Below are 25,360 nucleotides of genomic sequence, written 5' to 3' on the forward strand. Positions count from 1 at the left end.
GCCATGATCACATTGAATGACGGTGCTGGCTTGAAGGGCCGAATGGCCTACTCCTGCACCTATTGTCTATTGTCTATTTCTATAACACACCACGCTATTTCCTCATTGGAGACCCTCGGACTATCTTTGATCGGACTTCACTGACTTTATCTTGCACTAAATGTTATTCCATTTATCCTGTATCTGTACACTGTGGACGGCTCGATTGTAATCATGTATTGTCTTTCCGCTGACTGGATAGCACGCAACAAAAGCTTTTCACTGCACCTCGGTACACGTGACAATAAACTAAACTGAAACTAACCGATTCCAAACTAAAACCTGTAAAAACTAACCTAAACTAAAGATAGACAAATATTGCTGGAGTAACTCAGCGGGACAGGCAGCATCTCTGGAGAGAAGGAATGGGTGAAGCTTCAGGTCGAGACCCTTCTTCAGACTAAACTAAACTAAACTAAACTAAACTAAACTAAATCCCGGGCTACGGAGTTCTTTAAAACTTCCTGAAACAAGGAATATGCGTTTTTTTTTAGTATGGATGTACCGAGCGCTTCAAGCAAAAATATAGCACCGAGTCCAGTGGGCTGAAGGGCCGCCCGTCTGCTCTAACGCCCCCTCCTCCCTCCCTCCCTTCTTATTCCAGTCTATTCAACTGCAAGCAAAACGGAGTCCAAGCTTCGATAGACCGCATTCGATCGAGGGTTTGTGTCTCTGCGGCGCCTTCCCGTCGCGAACCAGGTGTGTTGGAGAGAGAGTGGGCGAGGGACTGAGACCAGGTACATCAGGTGAGTCTTTAGATTCTGGTCGTTTAATACGCAAAAGGGATTTTATGTTTTACAGACAAGTTTTGGTGAGGAGTGCCAGTTTGCAAAATGACCTCCCTACCTCGACTTGCAGATTTCAATCCATTCCTTAACACATACAAATGTTTACTTGCATGAATAGCGATCTTGTGCGTTGTAAAAAGTCAGTGATTGCGGCGTTTTAAAAAAAATAAAAGTCTTCTACTTGTGGAAGTAATTGAGGCGTCCTCCCCCTTTCTAAGGGTGGGGGGAGGATTTTGTAAACTTGCAGAGGGATTTTTGACGGGGTAGGTTTTTTTTGCCAAGACAGTCTTATTTTGTTTGTTTCAATATTTTTTTTAAATTCAGCGAGACGGAGGTGGAATTCCCACTGAGTGGTGAAGGAACTAAACGCAGTCCAGGAAATTGCTGAGAAAATTGCCAAACTTTCTCTGGCAGCGGCCATAAGTGAACTTTGTTATAGACTTGGGGGACTTTTCCCAGCTTTCTTTTCCCTCCATAACTCTCTCTTGAAAACATCCAGTGAATTGCTCCCTCCCCTCCCCTCCCCTCCACTGCCACAGATTCACAACTCTCTGGGTGAAAAAGTTCTTCCTCATCTCTGTCCTAAATGGTCTACCCCTTATTCTTAAACTGTGCCCCCCCCCCCCCCCCCTCCCCCCCCCCCCCCGTTCTGGACTCCCCCCTACACTGGGAACATTTGTTCCTGCATTTTTCCTGTCCAATCCCTTAAGAAAAGCCTCTCATCCTTCTTAATTCCAGTGAATGCTGGCTCGAAGGGCATAATGGCCGACTCCTATTTTTATATGTTTTCAAGTCTGAAGAAGGGACCTGACCTGAAACGTCACCTATCCATGTCCTCCACAGATGCTGCCTGACCCGCTGAGTTACTCCAGCACTCTGTGAAACGTCACCTATCCATGTTCTCCACAGTTGCTGCCTGACCCGCTGAGTTACTCCAGCACTCTGTGAAACGTCACCTATCCGTGTTCTCCACAGATGCTGCCTGACCCGCTGAGTTACTCCAGCACTCTGTGAAACGTCACCTACCCATGTTCTCCACAGATGCTGCCTGACCCGCTGAGTTACTCCAGCACTCTGTGAAACGTCACCTACCCATGTTCTCCACAGATGCTGCCTGACCCGCTGAGTTACTCCAGCACTCTGTGAAACCCTATCCATGTTCTCCACAGATGCTGCCTGACTCGCTGAGTTACTCCAGCACTCTGTGAAACGTCACCTACCCATGTTCTCCACAGATGCTGCCTGACCCGCTGAGTTACTCCAGCACTCTGTGAAACGTCACCTACCCATGTTCTCCACAGATGCTGCCTGACCCGCTGAGTTACTCCAGCACTGTGAAACGCTGACAATGTAAACAAATAGGTGACTTGTTTGTCAACAGGCATCTGCCACTCCTTGTGTCTACATCGCTACCTTCTTGATATAAATAGACACAGAGTGCTGGAGTAACTCAGCAGGTCCTGCAGCATCTGTGGAGAACATGGACAGGGACAAGTCCTTGATGATGTTGGCTGTTTTCCCGAGGCAGCGTGAAGTGTAGATGGAATAGATGGTGGGACGTCTAGTCTGTGTGACGGACTGGGCTACATCCTTAATCCTCCATATCCTTCCTGTAATGAACGGCACACAAAACTCCAAATGTGGTTTAACGAAAGCCTTACAAAGATACATCGTGACTTAATGACTCTAATACTCAATGTCCCGACCAATGAAGCCAAGCACATCATACGCCTTCTTCACCGCTCTGTCTCCTTGTGTTGTTACTTTTAGGGAGTTATGAACTTGGACCCCACAATCCCTCTGTACGCCAATGCTGTTAAGGGTCATGACATAAGCGTCAAATAGGTGGCGCTGCGGTAGAGTTGCTGCCTTAAGAAAACAAATGGCATGTTGGCCTTCAGAACAAAGGGAGTTGAGTATAGGAGCAAAGAGATCCTTCTGCAGTTGTACAGGGCCCTAGTGAGACCACACCTGGAGTATTGTGTGCAGTTTTAGTCTCCAAATTTGAGGAAGGACATTCTTGCTATTGAGGGAGTGCAGTGTAGGTTTACAAGGTTAATTCCCGGGATGGCGGGACTGTCATATGCTGAGAGAATGGAGCGGCTGGGCTTGTACACTTTGGAGTTTAGAAGGACGAGAGGGGATCTTATTGAAACATATAAGATTGTTAAGGGATTGGAGCATGGGCGGGAATCCCGGGTGGGGTGGGGGTGTGCGGGACATGACGATTCAGTGCAATGATTGGAGGAGGGAGGTGTCGGTCAGAGGCGGAAGTGGGGTGGGACTGAGGATAGAGCGTGGTGATTGGAGGAGGCAGACGGCCTGGTGGAGCAAAGATCATAGAGCGGAGCTTGAATCGGCTCATTTGCGGGGACTTTCATCGCCTGGCGCTGCTTAAAATCGGCTTCGGGATCTTCCACCACCCAGCTGCATCGAGGTGATCGAGGATCCCAATGTTGAAGTCCCCGCCGGGCGATGGAAGATCCCGCGGCCGGTTATAAGCCGCGCTGGGCGATGAAAGGCCCCGCAAACGGGCCGATTGAAGCCCCATGATTCGGGGCGGACGAAGCTGCTGTTGCTGGAGTTCGGAGTCGGTCACCAACCAGGTCAGCTCCCGATGTTACCGTCCACAGGGCCCACGGCCGAAGCCTCGAGCATGTGCGTGCGCGTGTGTGCGTGTGTGTGTGTGTGCACATGTGCGTGCGGACACCAAAAAATGGTATCCTCCCCATGTTTTGATAGCAATTTCCGCCCCTGGTTTGGACACACCAGAGGCAGGAAACATGTTCCCGATGTTGGGGAGTCCAGAACCAGGGGCCGCAGTTTAAGAATAAGTGGTAAGCCATTTAGAACGTAGACGAGGAAACACTATTTCTCACAGAGAGTGGTGAGTCTGTGGAATTCTCTGCCTCAGAGGGCGATGGAGGCCGGTTCTCTGGATGCTTTCAAGAGAAGAGCTAGATAGGGCTCTTAAAAATAGCGGAGTCAGGGGATATGGGGAGAAGGCAGGATCAAGGTACTGATTGGAGATGATCAGCCATGATCACATTGAATGGCGGTGCTGGCTTGAAGGGCCAAATGGCCTACTCCTGCACCTATTGTCTATTGTCTAAAGTGCTGGAGTAACTCAGCGGGACAGGCAGCATCTCTGGAGGAAAAGGAATGGGTGACGTTTTGGGTCGAGAACCTTCTTTAGACTGAGAGTCAGGGAAACGAGAGATATAGACAGGGATGTGGAGAGATACAGAACAAATTAATGAAAGATGTGCAAAAAAGTAACGTTGATAAAGGAAACGGGCCATAGTTAGCTGTGGGTTAGGTGAAAAACAGTTACTGACAATGAGACTCACCAGGATGAAATTGAAAATAGCATACCCACTTGGGTGGGGGAGGGACAGAGAGAGAGAGAGAGAGGGAATGTAAGGATTATTTGAAGTTAGAGAAGTCAATATTCATACCGCTGGGGTGTAAGCTGCCCAAGCGGAATATGAGGTGCTGCTCCAACAATTTGCGCTGGGACTCACTTAGACAATGGAGGAGGCCCAGGACAGAAAGGTGTGTTGGAGAGAGAGTGGGTGAGAGGGACTGAGACCAGGTACAACGGGTGAGTCTTTACATTCTGCTCGTTTAATACGCAAAAGGGATTTTATGTTTTACAGACAAGTTTTGGGGAGGAGTGCCAGTTTGCAAAGTGACCTCCCCACCTCGACTTGCAGATTTCAATCCATTCCTTAACACATACAAATGTTTACTTACATGAATGGCGACTTTGTGCGTTGTACAAAGTCAGTAATTGTGGCTTTTAAAAAAAATAAAAGTCTTCGGCTTGTGGAAGTAATTGAGGCGTCCTCCCCCTTTCTAAGGGTGGGGGTGGGGTAGGATTTTGTAAACTTGCAGAGGGATTTTTGACAGGGTCTTATTTTGTTTGTTTCAATATTTTTTTTTAATTCAGCGAGACGGAGGTGGAATTTCTATTGAGTGGTGAAGGAACTAAACGCAGTCCAGGAAATTGCTGAGAAAATTGCCAAACTTTCTCTGGCAGCGGCCATGAGTGGACTTTGTTATAGACTTGGGGGACTTTTCCCAGCTTTCTTTTCCCTCCATAACTCTCTCTTGAAAACATCCAGTGAATTGCCCCCCTCTCTCCCCTCCCCTCCACTGCCACAGATTCACAACTCTCTGGGTGAAAAAGGTTTTTCCTCATCTCTGCCCTAAATGGTCTATCCCTTATCCTTAAACTGTGCCCCCCCCCCCCCCCCCCCCCCTCCCTGGTTCTGGACTCCCCCTACACTGGGAACATTTGTTCCTGCATTTTTCCTGTCCAATCTCTTAAGAAACGCCTCTCATCCTTCTAAATTCCAGTGAATTCTGGCTCGAAGGGCATAATGGCCGACTCCTGCACCTATTTTCATAATGGCCGACTCCTGCACCTATTTTCTATGTTTCCAAGTCTGAAGAAGGGTCTCGGCCTGAAACGTCACCTATCCATGTTCTCCACAGATGCTGCCTGACCCGCTGAGTTTACTCCAGCACACTGTGAAACGTCACCTACCCATGTTCTCCACAGATGCTGCCTGACCCGCTGAGTTACTCCAGCACTCTGTGAAATGTAGACAAATAGGTGACTTGCTTTGTCAACAGGCATCTGCCACTCCTTGTGCTACCTTCTTGATATAAATAGACACAGAGTGCTGGAGTAACTCAGTGGGTCAGACAGCATCTCTGGAGAAACTTCTTTAGACTGAGTCAGCGAAACGAGAGGTATAGACAGGGATGTGGAGAGATATAGAACAAATTAATGAAAGATGTGCAAAAAAGTAATGTTGATAAAAGAGACGGGCCATAGTTAGCTGTGGGTTAGGTGAAAACCAGTTACTGACAATGAGACTCACCAGGATGAAATTGAAAATAGTATACCCACTTGGGTGGGGGAGGGACAGAGAGAGAGTGAGAGAGAGAGAGAGAGAGAGAGGGAATGTAAGGATTACTTGAAGTTAGAGAAGTCAATGTTCATACCGCTGGGGTGGAAGCTGCCCAAGCGAAATATGAGGTGCTGTTCCTCCAATTTGCGCTGGGAGTCACTCTGACAATGGAGGAGGCCCAGGACAGAAAGCTCAGTGTGGGTAGACACAAAAAAACTGGAGTAACTCAGCGGGACAGGCAGCATCTCTGGAGAGGAGGAATAGGCGGCATTTCGGGTCGAGTTCCTCCTTCACACTGACCTGACTAGAAATGTCACCTGTCCCTTTCCTCCAGAGATGCTGCCGGTCTCGCTGAGTTACTCCAGCATTTCTTATGTCTATCTTCGATTTAAACCAGCATCTGCAGTTCCTTCCTACACATAAGGTCAGTGTGGGAATGGGAAGGGGAATTAATGTGTTTGGCAACCAGGAGATCAGATAGGTCCAGGCGGATTGAGTGGTGTTCAGCTGAACGATCGCCCAGTCTCTGATCGGTCTCGCCGATGTCTAAAGGTCCACATCTTGAACAGCGGATACAGTGGATAGTATCAATACAGGAGACAGTGCTTAGTTTAGTTTAGAGATAAGCACAGAAATAGGCCCTTCGGCCCACCGAGTAGGGTTGCTAACTGTCCCGTATTAGCCGGGACATCCCGTATATTGGGCTAAATTGGTTTGTCCGGTACGGGACCGCCCTTGTCCCCTATTTGACCGCTACTACTGTCAGGTCGGAGCGCCGCGTCCGGTCCCGTCTCACCCGTCCCAACGTAGTGCAGCCCGTGGAGTGCAGCAGCGCCTCGCCCGTGGCCCCGTCGGTTGCCAACCCGACTAGCTGTCCGACCTTCGGACCTTCACTGACCACCGACACCACCACCACCCCTCCTCACGGCCGATCATCGGTTCATGAGTTGGACGTGGCGCCGGACTTTGCGTGCGACATCGCGCGGCCCGGGCCAAAACTCCTCAGCTGGCCCCGCCGGCTGGGCTTTGTGTGCAGTCCAGCACCCGGGGCCAACTCATCATTCACCCAGCCACGGCCGAGTCGGTCAACGAATTGCCTTCTGGAATTTGTCCCATATTTTGACCTTTTCTCCCTTATTAAGGGAGTGAGAACGTTGGCGAGGCTGCCGCCGAGTCCGCGCCAACCAGCGATCCCCACACACTAACACTATCCTGCACGCACCAGGGGCAATGTTACATTTCCACCAAACCAATTAACCTGCAAATCTGCATGTCTTTGGAGTGAGCACCCGGAGAAAACCCACGCAGGTCATGTGGAGAACGTGCAAACTACGTACAGACAGCACCCGTGGTCAGGATGGAACCCGGGTCTCTGGCGCCGTGAGGCGGCAACTCTACTGCTGCGCCACCGTGCCGATCCAAAACAAGGGCTCGTCCGGGATTTGAACCCGGGACCTCTCGCACCCTAAGCGAGAATCATACCCCTAGACCAACGAGCCAGTTCCTGGTGTTGATCTTTTCAATGGCCCCAATATGGTTCCACTCAGTCCGAGCCCTATCCCCTTCATGTCTACTTTCGCTTCCTGTCACTGAACACATTTTCTCCCCATGTTGTTACAATTCCTTTTGTCCAGGGAATCATTTTTGGAGCGTTGCCTGGAGTACTGGCCTTGCTCAGTAAGATTGTACATTGACTCCCACGATCGCTGGGGTCGCGGACTTTGAGTAAGGCTGTCGAAGAACACTGCGAGATGTAGATCAGCTGTAGAATTGGGCGGAGAAATAGCAGTTCAATTCTGAACGAGCCTGGGGGCGTCACGGTGGTGCAGCGGTAGAGTTGCTGCCTCACAGCGCCGGAGACCCGTGTTCGATCCCGACTACGGGCGACAATAAACAACAGGTGCAGGAGTAGGCCATTCAGCCCTTCGAGCCAGCACCGCCATTCAATGTGACCATGGCTGATCATCCCCAATCAGTACCCCATTCCTGCCTTCTCCCCATATCCCCTGACTCCCCTGAATCTTTAAGAGCCCTATCAAGCTCTCTCTTGAAAGTAACCAGAGAACTGGCCTCCACCGCCCTCCGAGGCAGAGAATTCCACAGACTCACTGTGTGGAAAAGTGTTTCCTCGTCTCCGTTCTAAATGGCTTACCCCTTATTCTTAAACTGTGGCCCCTGGCTCTGGACTGCCTCAACATCAGGAACATGTTTGCTGCCTCTAGCGTATCCAAACCCTTAATAATCTTATATGTTTCAATAAGATCTCCTCTCATCCTTCTAAAATCCAGGGTATACAAGCCCAGCCGCTTCATTCTCTCCATCCGCCATCCCGGGAATTAACCTTGTAAACCTACGCTGTACTCCGTCAACAGCAATAATGTCCTTCCTCAAATTAGGGGACCAAAACTGCACACAAAGAATCTTTGGTAAAGGGTTGATTTTATTACGCCATTGGCAACATCTGGTGACCAGTTCAGTCAACTCCCGAAAACAGCACGATTTAGTTTTCACACCAGCACACTATAAATATACTGTTAAAAGACTCAACTAACGTAATATATAGAATCATACATCACAGAAACAAGCTCTTCGGCCCAACTGGGCAGCAGGGTGGCGCAACGTTGAGTCGCTGCCTCACAGCGCCAGAGACCCGGGTTCGATCCCAACTATGGGTGCTGTCTGTACGGAGTTTGTACGTTCTCCCCGTGACCTGCGTGGGTTTTCTCCGAGATAGAAACATAGAAACATAGAAATTAGGTGCAGGAGTAGGCCATTCGGCCCTTCGAGCCTGCACCGCCATTCAATATGATCATGGCTGATCATCCAACTCAGTATCCCGTACCTGCCTTCTCTCCATACCCCCTGATCCCCTTAGCCACAAGGGCCACATCTAACTCCCTCTTAAATATAGCCAATGAACTGGCCTCAACTACCCTCTGTGGCAGAGAGTTCCAGAGATTCACCACTCTCTGTGTGAAAAAAGTTCTTCTCATCTCGGTTTTAAAAGGATTTCCCCTTTATCCTTAAGCTGTGACCCCTTGTCCTGGACTTCCCTAACATCGGGAACAATCTTCCTGCATCTAGCCTGTCCAACCCCTTAAGAATTTTGTAAGTTTCTATAAGATCCCCTCTCAATCTTCTAAATTCTAGAGAGTATAAACCAAGTCTATCCAGTCTTTCTTCATAAGACAGTCCTGACATCCCAGGAATCAGTCTGGTGAACAGTCTCTGCACTCCCTCTATGGCAATAATGTCCTTCCTCAGATTTGGAGACCAAAACTGTACGCAATACTCCAGGTGTGGTCTCACCAAGACCCTGTACAACTGCAGTAGAACCTCCCTGCTCCTATACTCAAATCCTTTTGCAATGAAAGCTAACATACCATTCGCTTTCTTTACTGCTTGCTGCACTTGCATGCCTACCTTCAATGACTGGTGTACCATGACACCCAGGTCTCGCTGCATCTCCCCCTTTCCCAATCGGCCACCATTTAGATAATAGTCTGCTTTCCTGTTTTTGCCACCAAAATGGATAACCTCACATTTATCCACATTATAGTGCATCTGCCAAACATTTGCCCACTCACCCAGCCTATCCAAGTCACCCTGCAGTCTCCTAGCATCCTCCTCACAGCTAACACTGCCCCCCAGCTTAGTGTCATCCGCAAACTTGGAGATATTGCCTTCAATTCCCTCATCCAGATCATTAATATATATTGTAAATAGCTGGGGTCCCAGTACTGAGCCTTGGGGTACCCCACTAGTCACTGCCTGCCATTCTGAAAAGGACCCGTTTACTCCTACTCTTTGCTTCCTGTTTGCCAGCCAGTTCTCTATCCACATCAATACTGAACCCCCAATGCCTTGTGCTTTAAGTTTGTATACTAATCTCTTATGTGGGACCTTGTCGAAAGCCTTCTGGAAGTCCAGATACACCACATCCACTGGTTCTCTCCTATCCACACTACTAGTTACATCCTCGAAAAATTCTATAAGATTCGTCAGACATGATTTACCTTTCGTAAATCCATGCTGACTTTGTCCAATGATTTCACCACTTTCCAAATGTGCTGCTATCCCATCTTTAATAACTGACTCTAGCAGTTTCCCCACTACCGATGTTAGACTAACTGGTCTGTAATTCCCCATTTTCTCTCTCCCTCCCTTCTTAAAAAGTGGGGTTACGTTTGCTACCCGCCAATCTTCAGGAACTACTCCAGAATCTAAAGAGTTTTGAAAGATTATTACTAATGCATCCACTATTTCTGGAGCTACTTCCTTAAGTACTCTGGGATGCAGCCTATCTGGCCCTGGGGATTTATCGGCCTTTAATCCATTCAATTTACCCAACACCACTTCCCGGCTAACCTGGATTTCACTCAATTCCTCCAACTCCTTTGACCCGCGGTCCCCTGCTATTTCCAGCAAATTATTTATGTCTTCCTTAGTGAAGACGGAACCCAAGTAGTTATTCAATTGGTCCGCCATATCCTTGTTCCCCATGATCAACTCGCCTGTTTCTGACTGCAAGGGACCTACATTTGTTTTAACTAATCTCTTTCTTTTCACATATCTATAAAAACTTTTGCAGTCAGTTTTTATGTTCCCTGCCAGTTTTCTTTCATAATCTAATCTCCGAGATCTCCGGTTTCCTCCCACACCCTAAGACGTGCAGGTTTGTAGGTGAATTGGCTTGGTGTCAATGTAAATTGTCCCTAGTGGGTGTAGGATAGTGTTAATGGTGTTATGCGTGTTGGGATCGCTGGTCGACGCAGACTTGTTGGGCCGAAGGGCCTGTTTCCGAGCTGTATCCTTAAACTAAACTTCAAACTCGAAGTACACTGAGCTTGTTAACATTTATTTGGCAATGGATTAACAAAATATATCCTTTTTTGCAGGGATTGTTTTGGTCATACTGCTTAAATAAGGAGGTAAGGGAAAATAATCCCAGTCAAAGGCTTGGGCTGAGTGGATGTGGGGAGGATGTTTCCTCCACTAGTGGGAAAGTCTAGGACCAGAGGTCACAGCCTCATAATTAAAGGATGTAACTTTTGGAATTCAGTTTTGTTTTGTTTTAATTTAATTAAGGTCAGTTTGGGTTTGGGGGGGGGGGGGGGGGGGGGGGGGGTATGTTTAGAAAGATGAGAGGGAATCTTATTGAAACATGTAAGATTATTAAGGGTTTGGACACGCCAGAGGCAGGAAACATGTTCCCGATGTTGGGGGAGTCCAGAACCAGGGGCCACAGTTTAAGAATAAGGAGTAAGCCGTTTAGAACGGAGACGAGGAAATACTTTTTCACGCAGAGTTGTGAGTCTGTGAATTCTCTCCCTCAGAGGGCGGTGGAGGCCGGTTTTCTGGATACTTTCAAGAGAGAGCTAGATAGGGCTCTTAAAGATAGCGGAGTCAGGGGATATAGGGAGAAGGCAGGAACGGGTTACTGATTGAGGTGATCAGCCATGATCACATTGAATGGCGGTGCAGGTTCGAAGGGCCGAATGGCCTACTCCTGCACCTATTGTCTATTTATCCGCAGTTCAGTAGAAGTTGCGATCACTGTCGTACATAGCATTGTAAGGAATGATGATAAAGCACACACACCAAAATCCTGTACTTCCAGCAGCGGAAGTCCGCAGGAACTGGAGGACAGAGATGTATGGTGTGTCTGTCACCATTCCCATCGGAAACCAGCGCCACTGCGTCGCTAATGTTTTCAACAGATGAATGAATAAGAGCATAAGTGATAGGAGCAGAATTAGGCCATTTGGTCCATGAGGTCTACTCCGCTATTCAATCATGGCTGATCTATCTCTCCATCCTAACCCGATTCTCCTGCTTTCTTCCCATAACCTCTGACACCCGTACTAATCAAGAATCTATCTATCTTTGCCGAAAACATCCACTGACTTGGCCTCCACAGTCTTCTGTGACAAAGAATTCCACAGATTCACCACCCTCTGACTTAAAAAATTCCTCCTCATCTCCTTCCTAAAAGAACGTGCTTTAATTCTGAGTCTGTGCCCTCTAGTCCTAGACTCTCCCACTAGTGGAAACATCCTCTCCACATCCACTCTATGCCTTTCATTATTCTGTAAGTTTCAATGAGGTCCCTCCTCGACTTTCTAAACTCCAGCGAGTACAGGGCCTAGTGCTGACAAATGCTCATCATATGCTAACCCACTCATTCCTAGGATCAGTGCTGATCAAACGCTCATCATTCTTGTAAATCTCCTCCTTCGAGCCCAACGCCATTCTCCCCATATCCCTTGATTCCGTTAGCCCAAAGAGCTGAATCGAACTCTCTCTTGAAAACATCCAGTGAATCGGCCTCCACTGACTTCTGTGGCAGATAATTCCACAGATTCACAACTCAGAGATGTATGTTTGAGACAACCCAGTGGTATAAATATTGATTTCACTAGCTTTAAGTAACCCTTGCATCTCCCCTCTCTCCGTCCCACCCCCCACACCCCACACCCTAGTTGTTGAATTAGTTTCACACTCGTCCTGTTGAGTTTCATTGGCTGTGTAACTCGTTATCACCTGGCCCACAGCCAACAATGGACCATTGTGGGCTCCATCTTTCGTTACTTTTTTGCACATCTTTCATTCATTTGTTCTATATCTCTCCATATCACCGACTATTCGGGGTACTGATTGGGGATGATCAGCAATGATCACATTGAATGGCGGTGCTGGCTCGAAGGGCCGAATGGCCTACTCCTGCACCTATTGTCTATTGTCTATATCCCTCTTTCCCTCTCCCCTGACTCTCAGTCTGAAGAAGGGTCTTGACCCGAAACGTCACCCATTCCTTCTCTCCGGAGATGCTGCCTGTCCCGCTGAGTTACTCCAGCATTTTATGTCAATCTTGGGTACAGGAAAGAACTGCAGATGCTGGTTTAAACCCAGATAGACACAAAATGAATCAGAATCAGAATAGTACTTTATCTGCCAAGTATGTTTTGCAACATACAAGGAATTTCAATAGACAATAGACAATAGGTGCAGGAGTAGGCCATTTGGCCCTTTGAGCCAGCACCGCCGTTCAATGTGATCATTTCATTTGCCAAGTCAATCATACAAATAAAAAGCAGCAGAACACACAAAGCACATTTTCACACGAACTGCTGCATTTAACACTAAATGCTGGATTAACTGAGCGGGACAGGGCAGCATCTCTGGAGAGAAGGAATGGGTGACATTTCGGGTCAAGACACTTCTTCAGTCTGTTGTCAGGGGAGAGGGAGACACATAGATAAGGAAGTGTAAGGTGTGAAAACGGGACAAAGGGAATGGAGATCAAGGAACATGTAGAATAGATCATTGTTAGCTGGGAGAAGGTAACAACAAAGCAACCAGAGATAAAATGTAGTCGGAGACAGTCAGACTGATCGGAGAACTGGGAAGGGGAGGGATGGAGAGAGAGGGAAAGCAAGGGTTATTTGAAGTTAGAGACATCAACGTTCTCTGGAGAAAATGAAAATGGGATGATTTGGGTCGAGATCCTTCTTCAGAATTACTTCAGCATTTTGTTTATATCTTGAGTTTAGTTTAGAGATACAGCGCAGAAACAGGCCCTTCTGCCCACTGAGTCCGCACCGACCAGCGATCCCCGCACACTAACACCATCAAGGGACATTTATACCAGGGACATTTATACCAAGCCAATTAACATGTAAACCCGCACGTCTTTGGCGTGCGGGAGGAATGCCGGTGCTGGCTCGAAGGGCCGAATGGCCTAATCCTGCACCTATTCTCTATTGTTGAAAACCGAAGATCCCAGAGAAAATCCACGCTGGTCACGGGGAGAACGTACAACTCCGTACAGACAGCACCCGTGGTCGGGATCGAACTGGGGTCTCTGGCGTTACGAGGCAGATGCTCTACCCGCCGCGCCACCATGCCCGCCCTAGTCCGTGGAATCCATTCTGTAACGTGCACTCCGTGGATTGTGAACTACCGGTAAACTCCAGTCGATGGAACCCAAGCTGCTCACAGTCCATTCCATAGATCCCCAGTCCGTGCATTATGAGGTGCCTTGGGTTCGGATCAGGGACTTTGATCCTTGCTAAATCAATCTGTGTCAGTATCCAAGTCAGGGTGATTAGACCACAGTAAAACATTCACAGGCAATATAGTGATTGCCATCTCAGATACAGAAACTGAAAGTCAGTTTAACTTAGTTGCAAAATAAGTAACTAATATTGTTGAACAGAACGCAGAGGTTCACCTGCACCTCCTCCAACCTCATCTATTGCATCCGCAGGCTTGGCGATCGCTTCGCCCAACACCTCCGCTCAGTTCGCAATAACCAACCTGATCTCCCAGTGGCTCAGCACTTCAACTACGCCTCCCATTCCCAATCCGACCTTTCTGTCCTGGGCCTCCTCCATGGCCAGAGTGAGTCCCACCGCAAATTGGAGGAGCAGCACCTCATATTTCGCTTGGGTAGTTTACACCCCAGCGGTATGAACATTGACTTCTCCAATTTCAGGTAGTCCCTGCTTTCTCCCTCCTTCCCCTCCCCTTCCCAGCTCTCCCACAGCCCACTGTCTCCGCCTCTTCCTTTCTTCTTCCCGCCCCCCCCCCCCACCCCCACATCAGTCTGAAGAAGGGTCTCGACCTGAAACGTCACCTATAGATATAGATATGCCATTTATTGTCACTATACATGTACAATGAGATTAAAAGCAGCTCGTACTCAGTGCATACATATAATTTAGTACAAAAAACAAGAAACAGAAAACAAAACAAAAGGGAGAGGGGGGGGGGGATAGGTGCACAATTCTGCGGCGCTATATACATATCTATAAAGGCAAAATGGTGAAGGATGAATAGGTAGTATTCTTAGGCAGATGTTTAAAGATTATATTAAATATTAAAAAAAAATAAAAAAAAATTTAAAATGTTAAAAATTACAGTTACAATACACATTACAGTTCCAAATTTCAGTACGTGGATAGAATAGATGGAAGTCCGGGTGTTGGGCTGTGAAGTCAGTGCATGTGTGAATTAAGAGTAGTTATGACTTTCGGAAAACAACTATTCCTGAGTCTATTTGCCCTAGTTTTGATGCACCTATAGCGCCTTCCAGAGGGCAGCATGTCGAACAGTCCAAACGCAGGATGGGAGCTGTCCTTGATGATATTCTTTGCGCTGCTAAGGCAGCGGGAGGTGTAGATGTCCATCAGGGAGGGGAGAGGGCAACCAATGATCTTCTGTGCTGTCCTAGTTACCCTCCGAAGCCTCTCCCTGTCTGCCATGGTGCAGCTGCCGTACCATGCTGTAATGCAGTATGTCAGCAGGCTCTTGATGGACGAGCGGTAGAAGGTCAGCAGCAGGTTGGAGTCCAGGTTGTGCTTCCTGAGGACCCTCAGAAAGTGCAGCCGCTGCTGAGCCTTCTTGATGACCGCTGTCGTGTTGTCTGTCCAGGAGATATCAGCAGAGATAAGGACGCCGAGAAACCGGAAGGTGATGACCCTCTCCACACACTCGCCGTTGATATGTAGGGGGACTAAGTCGGTGCTGTGCCTCCTGAAGTCGTATTACCTATTCCTTCGCTCCATAGATGCTGCCTCATCCAGCATTTTTGTTTACCTTCGATTTTTCCAGCATCTGCAGTTCTTTCTTAAACAATTAGTCTCTTTGTGTTCACAAGTTCGTTAGTGATAGGAGCAGAATTAGGCCATTCGGCTCATCAAGCCTACACCGCCATTCAATCATGGCTGATCTATCTCTTCCTCCTAACCCCATTCTCCTCCCCATAACCCCTGACACCCGTACTAATCAAGAATCTATCTATCTCTGCCTTGAAAATATCCACTGATGACCTCCACTGCCGTCTGTGGCAAAGAATTCCACAGATTCACCACCCTCTGACTAAAGAAATTCCTCCTCATCTCCTTCCGAAAGGAACGTCCTTTAATTCTGAGGCTGTGCCCTCTGGTCCTAGACTCTCCCACAAGTGGAAACATCCTCTCCACATCCACTCTATCCGGGCCTTTCAGTTGTGTCTCCATGCAAGGTCATTACTCCCTGACGGTGAGATTGGACATTAACAGGTTCAAGTTCAAGTTTATTGCCACCTGCACCGGTGTGGTGGAGTACAGGTACAATTAAATTCTTGCTTGCAGCAGATTCACAGACACATGGACTCGGACAACTCGCCAGAACTGGGCAGGCCATGGTGGCGTAGCGGTAGAGTTGCTGCCTTAAAGCGCCTGTCCTACTTCCCCGAGTTTTCCCGTTGATTCAAACTCGGAGAATGTACGCAGCGAGTCCGTAGATGTTTCATAGCGGCTCGTAATGCCAGCTGTAGGTACTCGAGGCTATTTTTTTTTTACTCGTGGACATTTTTCAACATGCTGAAAAAACGTCCCGACTTACCTGATGCCCCGAGTGCCTACGGCTGGCATTACGAGCCGCTACGTAACATCTACGGACTCGCTATGGACATTCTCCGAGTTTGAATCGAGGGGAAAACTCGGGAGAATTTGTGAGTAACTCAGGAAAGGTGGGCAGGGGCTTTACACCGGGGTTCGATCTTGACTACGGGATGTATGGGAAGGCAGACTGCCACCCGGTGAGGCGTTGTAGGATGAAGTTATAGGAAGTTATATAAATTCACGGGCATCGTGAATCGTGGCCTCAGCCTCAACCTTGTGCTTTGTAAGCAAACAAACCGATGGCCAAGATCCAAGTTCTTTCTTAAGTCTGAAGAAGGGTCTCGACGCGAAACGTCACCCGTTCTTTCTCTCCAGAGATGCTGCTTGTCCCGCTGAGTTACTCCAGCATTTTGTGTCTATCTTCAAATTCCACAGGTGTTGACTGCAAGGGGGCCCAGTCTAAATAAACAGTTCCAATGCATAGGAAGGAACTGCAGATGCTGGTTTACACTAGAGATAGACACAGAGTGCTGGAGTAACTCAGCGGGTCAGGCAGCATCTGTGGAGAACATGGATAGGTGATGTTTCACAGAGTGCTGGAGTAACTCAGCGGGTCAGGCAGCATCTGTGGAGAACATGGATAGGTGACGTTTCACAGAGTGCTGGAGTAACTCAGTGGGTCAGGCAGCATCTGTGGAGAACATGGATAGGTGACGTTTCACAGAGTGCTGGAGTAACTCAGCGGGTCAGGCAGCATCTGTGGAGAACATGGATAGGTGATGTTTCACAGAGTGCTGGAGTAACTCAGCGGGTCAGGCAGCATCTGTGGAGAACATGGATAGGTGATGTTTCACAGGGTGCTGGAGTAACTCAGTGGGTCAGGCAGCATCTGTGGAGAACATGGATAGGTGATGTTTCACAGAGTGCTGGAGTAACTCAGTGGGTCGGGCTGCATCTCTGGAAAGAAGGAATGGGTGACGTTTGGAGTCGGGACCTTTCTTCAGACTGAGGCTCAGGGGAGAAACAAACGAGAGTTCCTCCAGCACTTTGTGCCTGTAAGCAGTTCCATTGATTTGTGTGAAAATGAATAATGTCTTGGGATGATTTGGCTATCACGATAAACATTCTCATTGTCTTCCCCTCCCCCTCTTTCCCTCCCCCTACCCCCCTCTCTGTGTGTCTCTCCCGCCCGCTCCCCCCCCCTCTCTGTGTGTCTTTCCCCCCTCTCCTGCTCCCCCACCCCCCACTCTGTGTGTCTCTCCCCCTCTCCCCCCTCCCCCACCCCCTCTCTGTGTGTCTCTCCTGCTCCCCCCTCTCTGTGTGTCTTTCCCCCTCTCCCGCTCCCCCCCCTCTCTGTGTGTGTCTCTCCTGCTCCCCCCCTCTCTGTGTGTCTTTCCCCCCTCTCCGCCCGCTCCCCCCCCTCTCTGTGTGTCTCTCCTGCTCCCCCCCTCTCTGTGTGTCTTTCCCCCCCTCCCGCTCCCCCCCCCTCTCTGTGTGGCTCTACCCCCCTCCCCTCCCCCTCTCCCCCCCCCTCTCTGTGTGTGTCTCTCCCCCTCTCTCTATATCTCCCCCAGAACAGACTGACCCCAACTCTCAGGATGGGGGTGACGGGACCTCCAGCCATTGTCACCAAGTTGGCGCGGGGAGAGACCGGCAGGAGACGTTCGTTCAACCCGTTCCACAGCGTAAAGGTGAGTGTGGAGGTGTCGCAGCCCCCCCCCCCCCCACCACCCCCCCCCCCCTCCCCTGTCCCCCTCCCCCTCCCTCTCCCCCTGTCCCCCCCTCCCCCTCCCCTGTCCCTCCCCTAACCTAACCTCCATCCCCCTCCCCCTCACACCTGCCCTCCCCCTCCACCCTCCCCCCTCACCGCTCCCCCCCTCCCCCCCCCTCCACCTCACCCGACCACCTCCCATCCCTTCCCCTCCTCACTCCACTCCTCCCCCCCCATCCCATTCCCCAAACTTCTTCCCCTCCCCCACCATCTACGGAGTTTGCACGTTCTCCCCGTGACCTGCGTGGGTTTTCTCCGGGATCTTCGGTTTCCTCCCACACTCCAAAGACGTGCAGGTTTGTAGGTTAATTGGCTTGGTGTGTGTGTAAATTGTCCCTAGTGTGTGTGTGGTAGTGTTGGTGTGCGGGGATCGCTGGTCGGCGCGGACTCGGTGAGCCGAAGGGCCTGTTCCCACGCTGTATCTCTAAACCAAAGACTAACACTGCCTACAGTGAGAGTGGATTGGATCAGGCTTCTGCTTCTTGCAAATGAAACATAAACCAAAGGAATGTTTCAGAAGGAACTGCAGATACTGGAAAATCGAAGGTGGACAAAAATGCTGGAGAAACTCAGAGGGTGAGGCAGCATCTATGGAGCGAAGGAAATAGGCGACGTTTCGGGTCGAGACCCTTGGGTCAACTCCTGCGCCTATTTTCTATGTTTCTATGACTCTTACCAACCACCAAAGTCAGGCTAACCGGACTATAGTTTTCCCTTGCTCCCTTCTTGTGGAGCGGGGTAATATTGGCAATTTTCTAATCATCTGGGACTCTCGTGATTCTTGAAATATCACTGCTGATAGTTTGTCTTCCTTTTTCCACCCCCGTCCTCCCCCCCCCCAGTTTTTTGTGCTGTGTCACGGACTCCTGCAACTCTCTCAGCTCCTGGTATCGGGGTACATGAAGAGCATCGTGTCGACCATCGAGAAGCGCTTTGGGCTGTCGAGCCAGAACTCGGGAATGCTCTCTTCCCTCAACGAGGTACGTGATCGGAATGGGCGGGGCACGCTTTCGGGGCAGGACCCTTCATCACACTGGTGAAGTGGAGGAAATCGAGGGGGGTGGGGAGAAGAAAGCTGGACTTTAAACTTCACAAGTTCTAGGAGTAGAGTTATAGGAAAGACTAGACGCGGACACGTCGGATCTGAAAATGGCGATCACATCCCGTCAGCCGCGCCGGCGCAGTTGGGGGAGGGTCACTGCGCAGGCGCGACTGCCGCGTTCAGACTTGTGCCGTTGATGGTAGAAAGTTAATTCAAATTCATAAAGGGAATTACTTTGTAAATTCGAAGGAAACTTGTTACTGCGCACCGCAGGCGAATGGTGAGTCAGGCGCCCCTAAAATTGTAGCACTATCCTGTACCGTTTTGGCTGTATTGTGCGAACATACATACATACAAGATGAGACTTTTAGTGATATATGGATGTTGTCAAGCTAGAAAAGGTTCGGAGATGATGTATGAGGATGTTGCCAGGACTAGAGAGCCTGGGCTATAGGGAGAGGTTGAGCAGGCTGGGTCTCTATTACTTGGAGCGCAGGAGGATGAGGGGTGATCTTATAGAGGTGTATAAAATCATGAGCAGAATAGATCGGGTAGATGCACAGAGTCTCTTGCCCAGAGTAGGGAAATCGAGGACCAGAGGACATAGGTTCAAGGTGAAGGGGGAAAGATTTAATAGGAATCCGAGGGGTAACTTTTTCACACAGAGGGTGGTGGGTGTATGGAACAAGCTGCCGGAGGAGGTAGTTGAGGCTGGAACTATCCAACATTTAAGAAACAGTTAGACAGGTACATGGATAGGACAGGTTTGGACGGATATGGACCAAGCGCAGGCAGGTAGGACCAGTGTAGCTGGGACATGTTGGCCACTGTATGGCAAGTTGGGCCAAAGGGCATGTTTCCACACTGCGTCACTCCATGACTCTGTCTCTAATTAGGCCATTCGGCCCATCGAGTCTACTCCGCCATTCAATCATGGCTGATGTATTCAAGAGAGTTAGATTTAGCTCTTAATGGTAACAGAATCAAGGGGTATGGGGAGAAGGCAGGAACGAGGTACTGATGTTGGATGATCAGGCATGATCATATTGAATGGCGGTGCTGGCTCGAAGGGCCGAATGGTCTGCTCCTGCACCTATTTTCTATATTTCTATCTCTGTCTCCTAATCCCATTTTCCTGCCTTCTCCCCGTAACCCTTGACACTCGTTCTAATGAAGAATCTGTCTATCTCTGCCTTTAAAATATCCACTGACTTGGCCTCCACAGCCCTCTGTGGCATTGAGTTCCACAGATTCACTATCCTCTGTCAAAAGAAGTTCCTCCTCACCTCCTTTCTAAAAGAGCGAACGTCCTTTAATTTTGAGGCTGTGACTCTCATTCTAGACTCTCCCACCAGTGGGAACACCCTCTCCACATCCACTCTATCCAGGCCTTTCATTATTCTGTAAGTTTCAATGAGGTCCCCCCCTCAACCTTTTAAACTCCAGCGAGTACAGGCCCAGTGGCATCAAACGCTCATCATATGCTAACCCATCACTCCTGGGATCATTGTTGTAAATCTCCTCTGGACCCTCTCGAGAGCCAGCACATCCTTCCTCAGATATGGGACGCAGTTCTGCATCTGTTGCCCCTTGTTTCTTTAACTGACAAGTGGCTGCAAATGAGGAACACAGAATTAAAGGACATTCCTTCAGAAAGGAGACGAGGAGGAATTTCTTTATGTGTAAGAAAGAACTGCAGATTTAAATCGAAGGTAGACACAACATGCTGGATTAACTCAGCGGGACAGGCAGCATCAATGGAGAGAGGGAATGGGCGACGTTTCGGGTTGATAGGGCTCTTAAAGATAGCGGAGCCAGGGGATATGGGGAGAAGGCAGGAACGGGGTACTGATTGGGGATGATCAGCCATGATCACATTGAATGGTGGTGCTGTCTCGAAGGGCCGAATGGCCTACTCCTGCACCTATTGTCTATTGTGTCCATGTCCGCGGTGGCCCTCTGACTGTACTGAGCCCCCCCACTACACTACCCGCCACTGTCGTTACAGATTGGAAGTACGGTGTTGATTGTCTTCGTCAGCTACTTTGGTAGCCGGGTGCACCGGCCACGGTTGATTGGTTGCGGAGGGATCCTGGTCAGCTTTTCCGCCTTCACCATGTCTCTGCCGCACTTCATCATGGGCCGTTACGTGTACGACGGGGCCGTGCAGAGTGAGTATCTCCTCCGCCCTGTCCTTGTCTGAAACATAGAAACATAGAAATTAGGTGCAGGAGTAGGCCATTCGGCCCTTCGAGCCTGCACCGCCATTCAATATGATCATGGCTGATCATCCAACTCAGTATCCCGTACTCTGAATCTTCTCTCCATACCCCCTGATGCCTTTAGCCACAAGGGCCACATCTAACTCCCTCTTAAATATAGCCAATGAACTGGCCTCGACTACCCTCTGTGGCAGAGAGTTCCAGAGATTCACCACTCTCTGTGTGAAAAAAGTTCTTCTCATCTCGGTTTTAAAGGATTTCCCCCTTATCTTTAAGCTGTGACCCCTTGTCCTGGACTTCCCCAAAATCGGGAACAATCTTCCTGCATCTAGCCTGTCCAACCCCTTAAGAATTTTGTAGGTCTCTATAAGATCCCCTCTCAATCTCCTAAATTCTAGAGTATAAACCAAGTCTATCCAGTCTTTCTTCATAAGACAGTCCTGACATCCCAGGAATCAGTCTGGTGAACCTTCTCTGCACTCCCTCTATGGCAATAATGTCCTTCCTCAGATTAGGAGACCAAAACTGTATGCAATACTCCAGGTGTGGTATCACCAAGACCCTGTACAACTGCAGTAGAACCTCCCTGCTCCTATACTCAAATCCTTTTGCTATGAAAGCCAACATACCATTCGCTTTCTTTACTGCCTGCTGCACCTGCATGCCTACCTTCAATGACAGGTGTACCATGACACCCAGGTCTCGCTCCATCTCCCCCTTTCCCTTATAGGGTCCATTATAGAGCCTCAGCATTACAGGAAGGAGATGAGGAGAAAATGTCTTCAGCCAGAGGGTGGTGAATCTGTTGAATTCTTTGCCACAGAAGGCCAAGTTAGTGGATATTTCTAAAGCAGAGATAGATAGATTCTTGATTAGTATGAGTGTCAGAGGTTATGGGGAGAAGGCAGGAGAATGGAGCGGCTGGGCTTGTACACTCTGGAGTTTAGAAGAATGAAAGGAAATCTTATTGAAACATATAAGATTATTAAGGGTTTGGACACGCTAGAGGCAGGAAACATGTTCCCGATGTTTGGGGAGCCCAGAACCAGGGACAACACAGTTTAAGAATAAGGGGTAAGCCATTTAGAACGACCACGAGGACTTTTTTTTTCACACAGAGAGTTGTGAGTCTGTGGATTTTTCTGCCTCAGAGGGCGGTGGAGACCGATTCTCAGGATAATGGAGTCAGGGGATACGGGGAGAAGGCAGGAACGTGGTACTGATTGTGGATGATCAGCCATGATCACATTGAATGGCGGTGCTGGCTCAAAGGGCCGAATGGCCTACTCCTGCACCTATTGTCTATTGTCTATAATAGTAAGATTAAACGAGAATTTACCAGTTTGAAGTTTGATCTTGATTTTATGAGGAGTTACGATGAGCGATTACGTGAAGAAGGGCCGTCCGTCTGCGTGCGCGTCAATCTTCAAAGCAGCGGTGTAAAATCACAGATAAAAAGAAGACCTGAGAATAGTAAGATTGTGAAGAAACTAGGACTTCCATATGACCTTGATAGTATGAGGGTCGGAGCGGTGGGCCGTAATCGCTCATCGTAACTCCGCATTAAAATCAAGATCAAACTTCAAACTGGTAAGTTCTCGTTTAATCTTACTATTTCTCTTCGAAGTCATGTGAGTGACTACGTGAAGATTTCAAAGCTCTGTGATTTTACGCCGGTTACGAATCCAGGCATCACACACTGAATGGATTGACCATGGATGTGTGTAATCATTAAAGCATTCAGACATTACGTAGTTAAGTAAAGACACTGATGCTTTAAATGAAAGTAAAGTTTAAAAAAAATAGTTACCCCTCCCAACCTTGGGGGGAAACTAAGGGACAGAACTTAAAATGGTACGTGCAAAAACCCCCAGTCCGGTTATGGGTTTGTTATAAAACCGGTGGACCATTATTTCATTCGTCCATCCTGCAGCCACTAGGATGTCGTCAAGGGGCACGTCCATAGCTCTTGCTACCGACGTAGATGCAGCCCTGGTGGAGAGAGATTTAACCATATAAATGTTTACTCCTGCTACCGCCATTACCTCTTTTGACCATCTGGAGATGGTTTGAGTTGATACCTTTTGGTGTGGTTTTTTATGGCTGATGACCGATTGTTCTGAGCCTCTGAGGTTCTCCGTAACTCTCAGAGTGGTGTTAGTATGTTACCACACACACAACCGTTGGTCCCCTGGATATGCCAAGAACTGGATCTCCATCCCTGGCATTCCTGGCCTGCTCTGTTTTATCAGGTTTATCAGGTTCCTGATTACGAATGTTATGTTGTGATACATATTGGTGGTCATGTAGTCCAACCGTAGCTTTTGTAGTGTCTGGACTCTTTGTCAGCATACCACCTTCAGGGTTAGTTATAGGCGGTCCCCACTGTCAAAGTAGGGTTAGTACCACGCTCACATCCCATGTGTCCATGTACCTTGGCCTTGGAGGTCTTAAATTGTAAATTCCCTTCATGAATTTTGTTGTAAAGGGGTGCGTTCCTATCGAACCGTGCCCTGCTTCCGGCATCAGATAGGAGGAGAGTGCGCCTCTGGCACTATAGATTGCACTATAACTTTGTTTATAGTTATAGTACAGAGTTGATAGGAACTCCAAGACATCCGTTATCCGAACTGTGTTGTATTTGTTCGGACAGTCCTATGCCTTGAAATGGCCTCCTCAGAATCTGCAGACCAACAAGTTAATACATTCATGTAGTGGATGAGTGCTCCCTGTAACTGGGTTCACTAGGAGGTCCCTGCTCTTTGGTACAGCCATAATTGGCTGGACTATAATTCCCAAAATGTTTGGGGACCAGGCTTGAGTAGGCCAATCTGGCACTACCAATATGCCTGTGGCTTAGTCTTGCTTGATTTTTGTCAAGCATCGGTTTGTGAGACAAATTGGCGGAAAGCATACATAAACATTCCTCCCCAATTGAGGGAGAAAGCATCCACTGCCTTGCTCGTGGATCCAGCTCGCAGGACACATATCTGGGTAACTAATGGTTTAGTCTAGATGCAAACGGATCAACATCTGGTATACCAAATCATGTAGTTATTTTGTTAAATACTGATTCAACATCCATTCTGTGTTGTTATTAAACATTGTTGATCCAGCATCTGTCACCGTGTTATATCTACCGCATAGATTTCCCAAATATTCCTCTCGATACACCAGTGCCAAATGAGGTTCGACAATCTGTCGTAAGATACAGATTTTACACCACCCTTGTGATTGATAATACCACTGCGGTGGCATTTATCAATCTGAATTTGAACAAGCATATCGCTACAGAGAACCTTGAGTCCATATTGTGCCCCCAACAATTCTGGGTAATTGATTCTGGGGAATTACAGACTCCTGCTCATTCCATCTGCCCCCACAGCTCTAGACTGTGTTGGTGGCTCCCCATCCTTAGCCGCTTGCATGGCTTTCGAGCAAAATTTCCCTTGAGCTTTCTCACGTTCGTTATCCACCATAGTTATTCAACAATGGCCTCTGCTGGCAATCCATAGGTTTACCAATTCGGCCTGCATGTAATCTGAGGTGTTCGTTCCTTTGCTTGCTGTAAATTCTGGTAATGCAAAGGCCCGTGACGTACTGCTGGGAATGCAGCTACTATTTGTCAATTACACTCGCTGTTTGCCTGATAGATGGCTAGAATTTGACTATCAGGTCATTGCAGGCTTAATTAATATTGTCGTTTGCCCCTAGGCAAAGTCACCAACATATTTACTGTTTTTGATAGTAAATTCTAGGTAATCAATTACCCTTGTAGGTGTCAATTTTGATTTAACTGGATGGATGAGGTAACCAATTCTTTCAAGCAGGGTTTTGGTTTGCTTTGACTGATGCTTCTGCCAATTCTTGGTGACTCCAAAAATGAAAATGTCCTCCAAATATGCCATTACTATGTGGTTTTGAGATCTTTGTAGTCCCAGAATTGGTTTCCGTAGTTTAGTCAATAGTCTAGGAGCTGATGTCAACCCATTTGGCAGAGCCATGCCATCCAGTTAAACTTCAAATATCTCCTGTTCTTAGTGACACCGAATAGTATGCATCTTTGAGGTTGATGCATGCCATGTGACCATTTTATAGGAAGCTCCGATAAAACAGTAGTTGGACCGTAACAAAGAACTGCTGTTTCTGAAAGTCTGTACTGCACAAATGAGTTAAACCTGGATGAAG

At 48.4% G+C, this 25,360-nt stretch overlaps 1 protein-coding gene and 1 non-coding gene across 3 annotated transcripts in view; one reads left to right on the forward strand and one right to left on the reverse strand.

Moving 5' to 3' along the window:
- The first annotated feature begins 379 nt into the window (after nt 1-379).
- The window catches only part of slco2b1 (solute carrier organic anion transporter family, member 2B1), a 50,684-nt gene continuing 25,703 nt past the window's right edge, over nt 380-25,360 (forward strand). The window contains exons 1-4 of one of the 2 annotated variants that reach the window (XM_055630213.1): nt 380-785; nt 17,717-17,828; nt 18,751-18,888; nt 20,959-21,121. In XM_055630213.1, the coding sequence (XP_055486188.1) occupies nt 17,736-17,828; nt 18,751-18,888; nt 20,959-21,121 (394 nt within the window). In that variant the 5' untranslated portion in view covers nt 380-785; nt 17,717-17,735. Of the gene's footprint in view, nt 786-17,711; nt 17,829-18,750; nt 18,889-20,958; nt 21,122-25,360 lie in introns of both variants that reach the window. The other variant, XM_055630212.1, reaches the window with a different exon arrangement.
- Nucleotides 7,177-7,248, reverse strand: trnap-agg (transfer RNA proline (anticodon AGG)). The gene has a single exon. It is a non-coding gene; the product is annotated as a tRNA-Pro (tRNA).

The sequence above is a fragment of the Leucoraja erinacea genome, unplaced genomic scaffold (assembly GCF_028641065.1).
Source record: "Leucoraja erinacea ecotype New England unplaced genomic scaffold, Leri_hhj_1 Leri_271S, whole genome shotgun sequence".
In the NCBI taxonomy this organism is placed as follows: Eukaryota; Metazoa; Chordata; class Chondrichthyes; order Rajiformes; family Rajidae; genus Leucoraja; species Leucoraja erinaceus.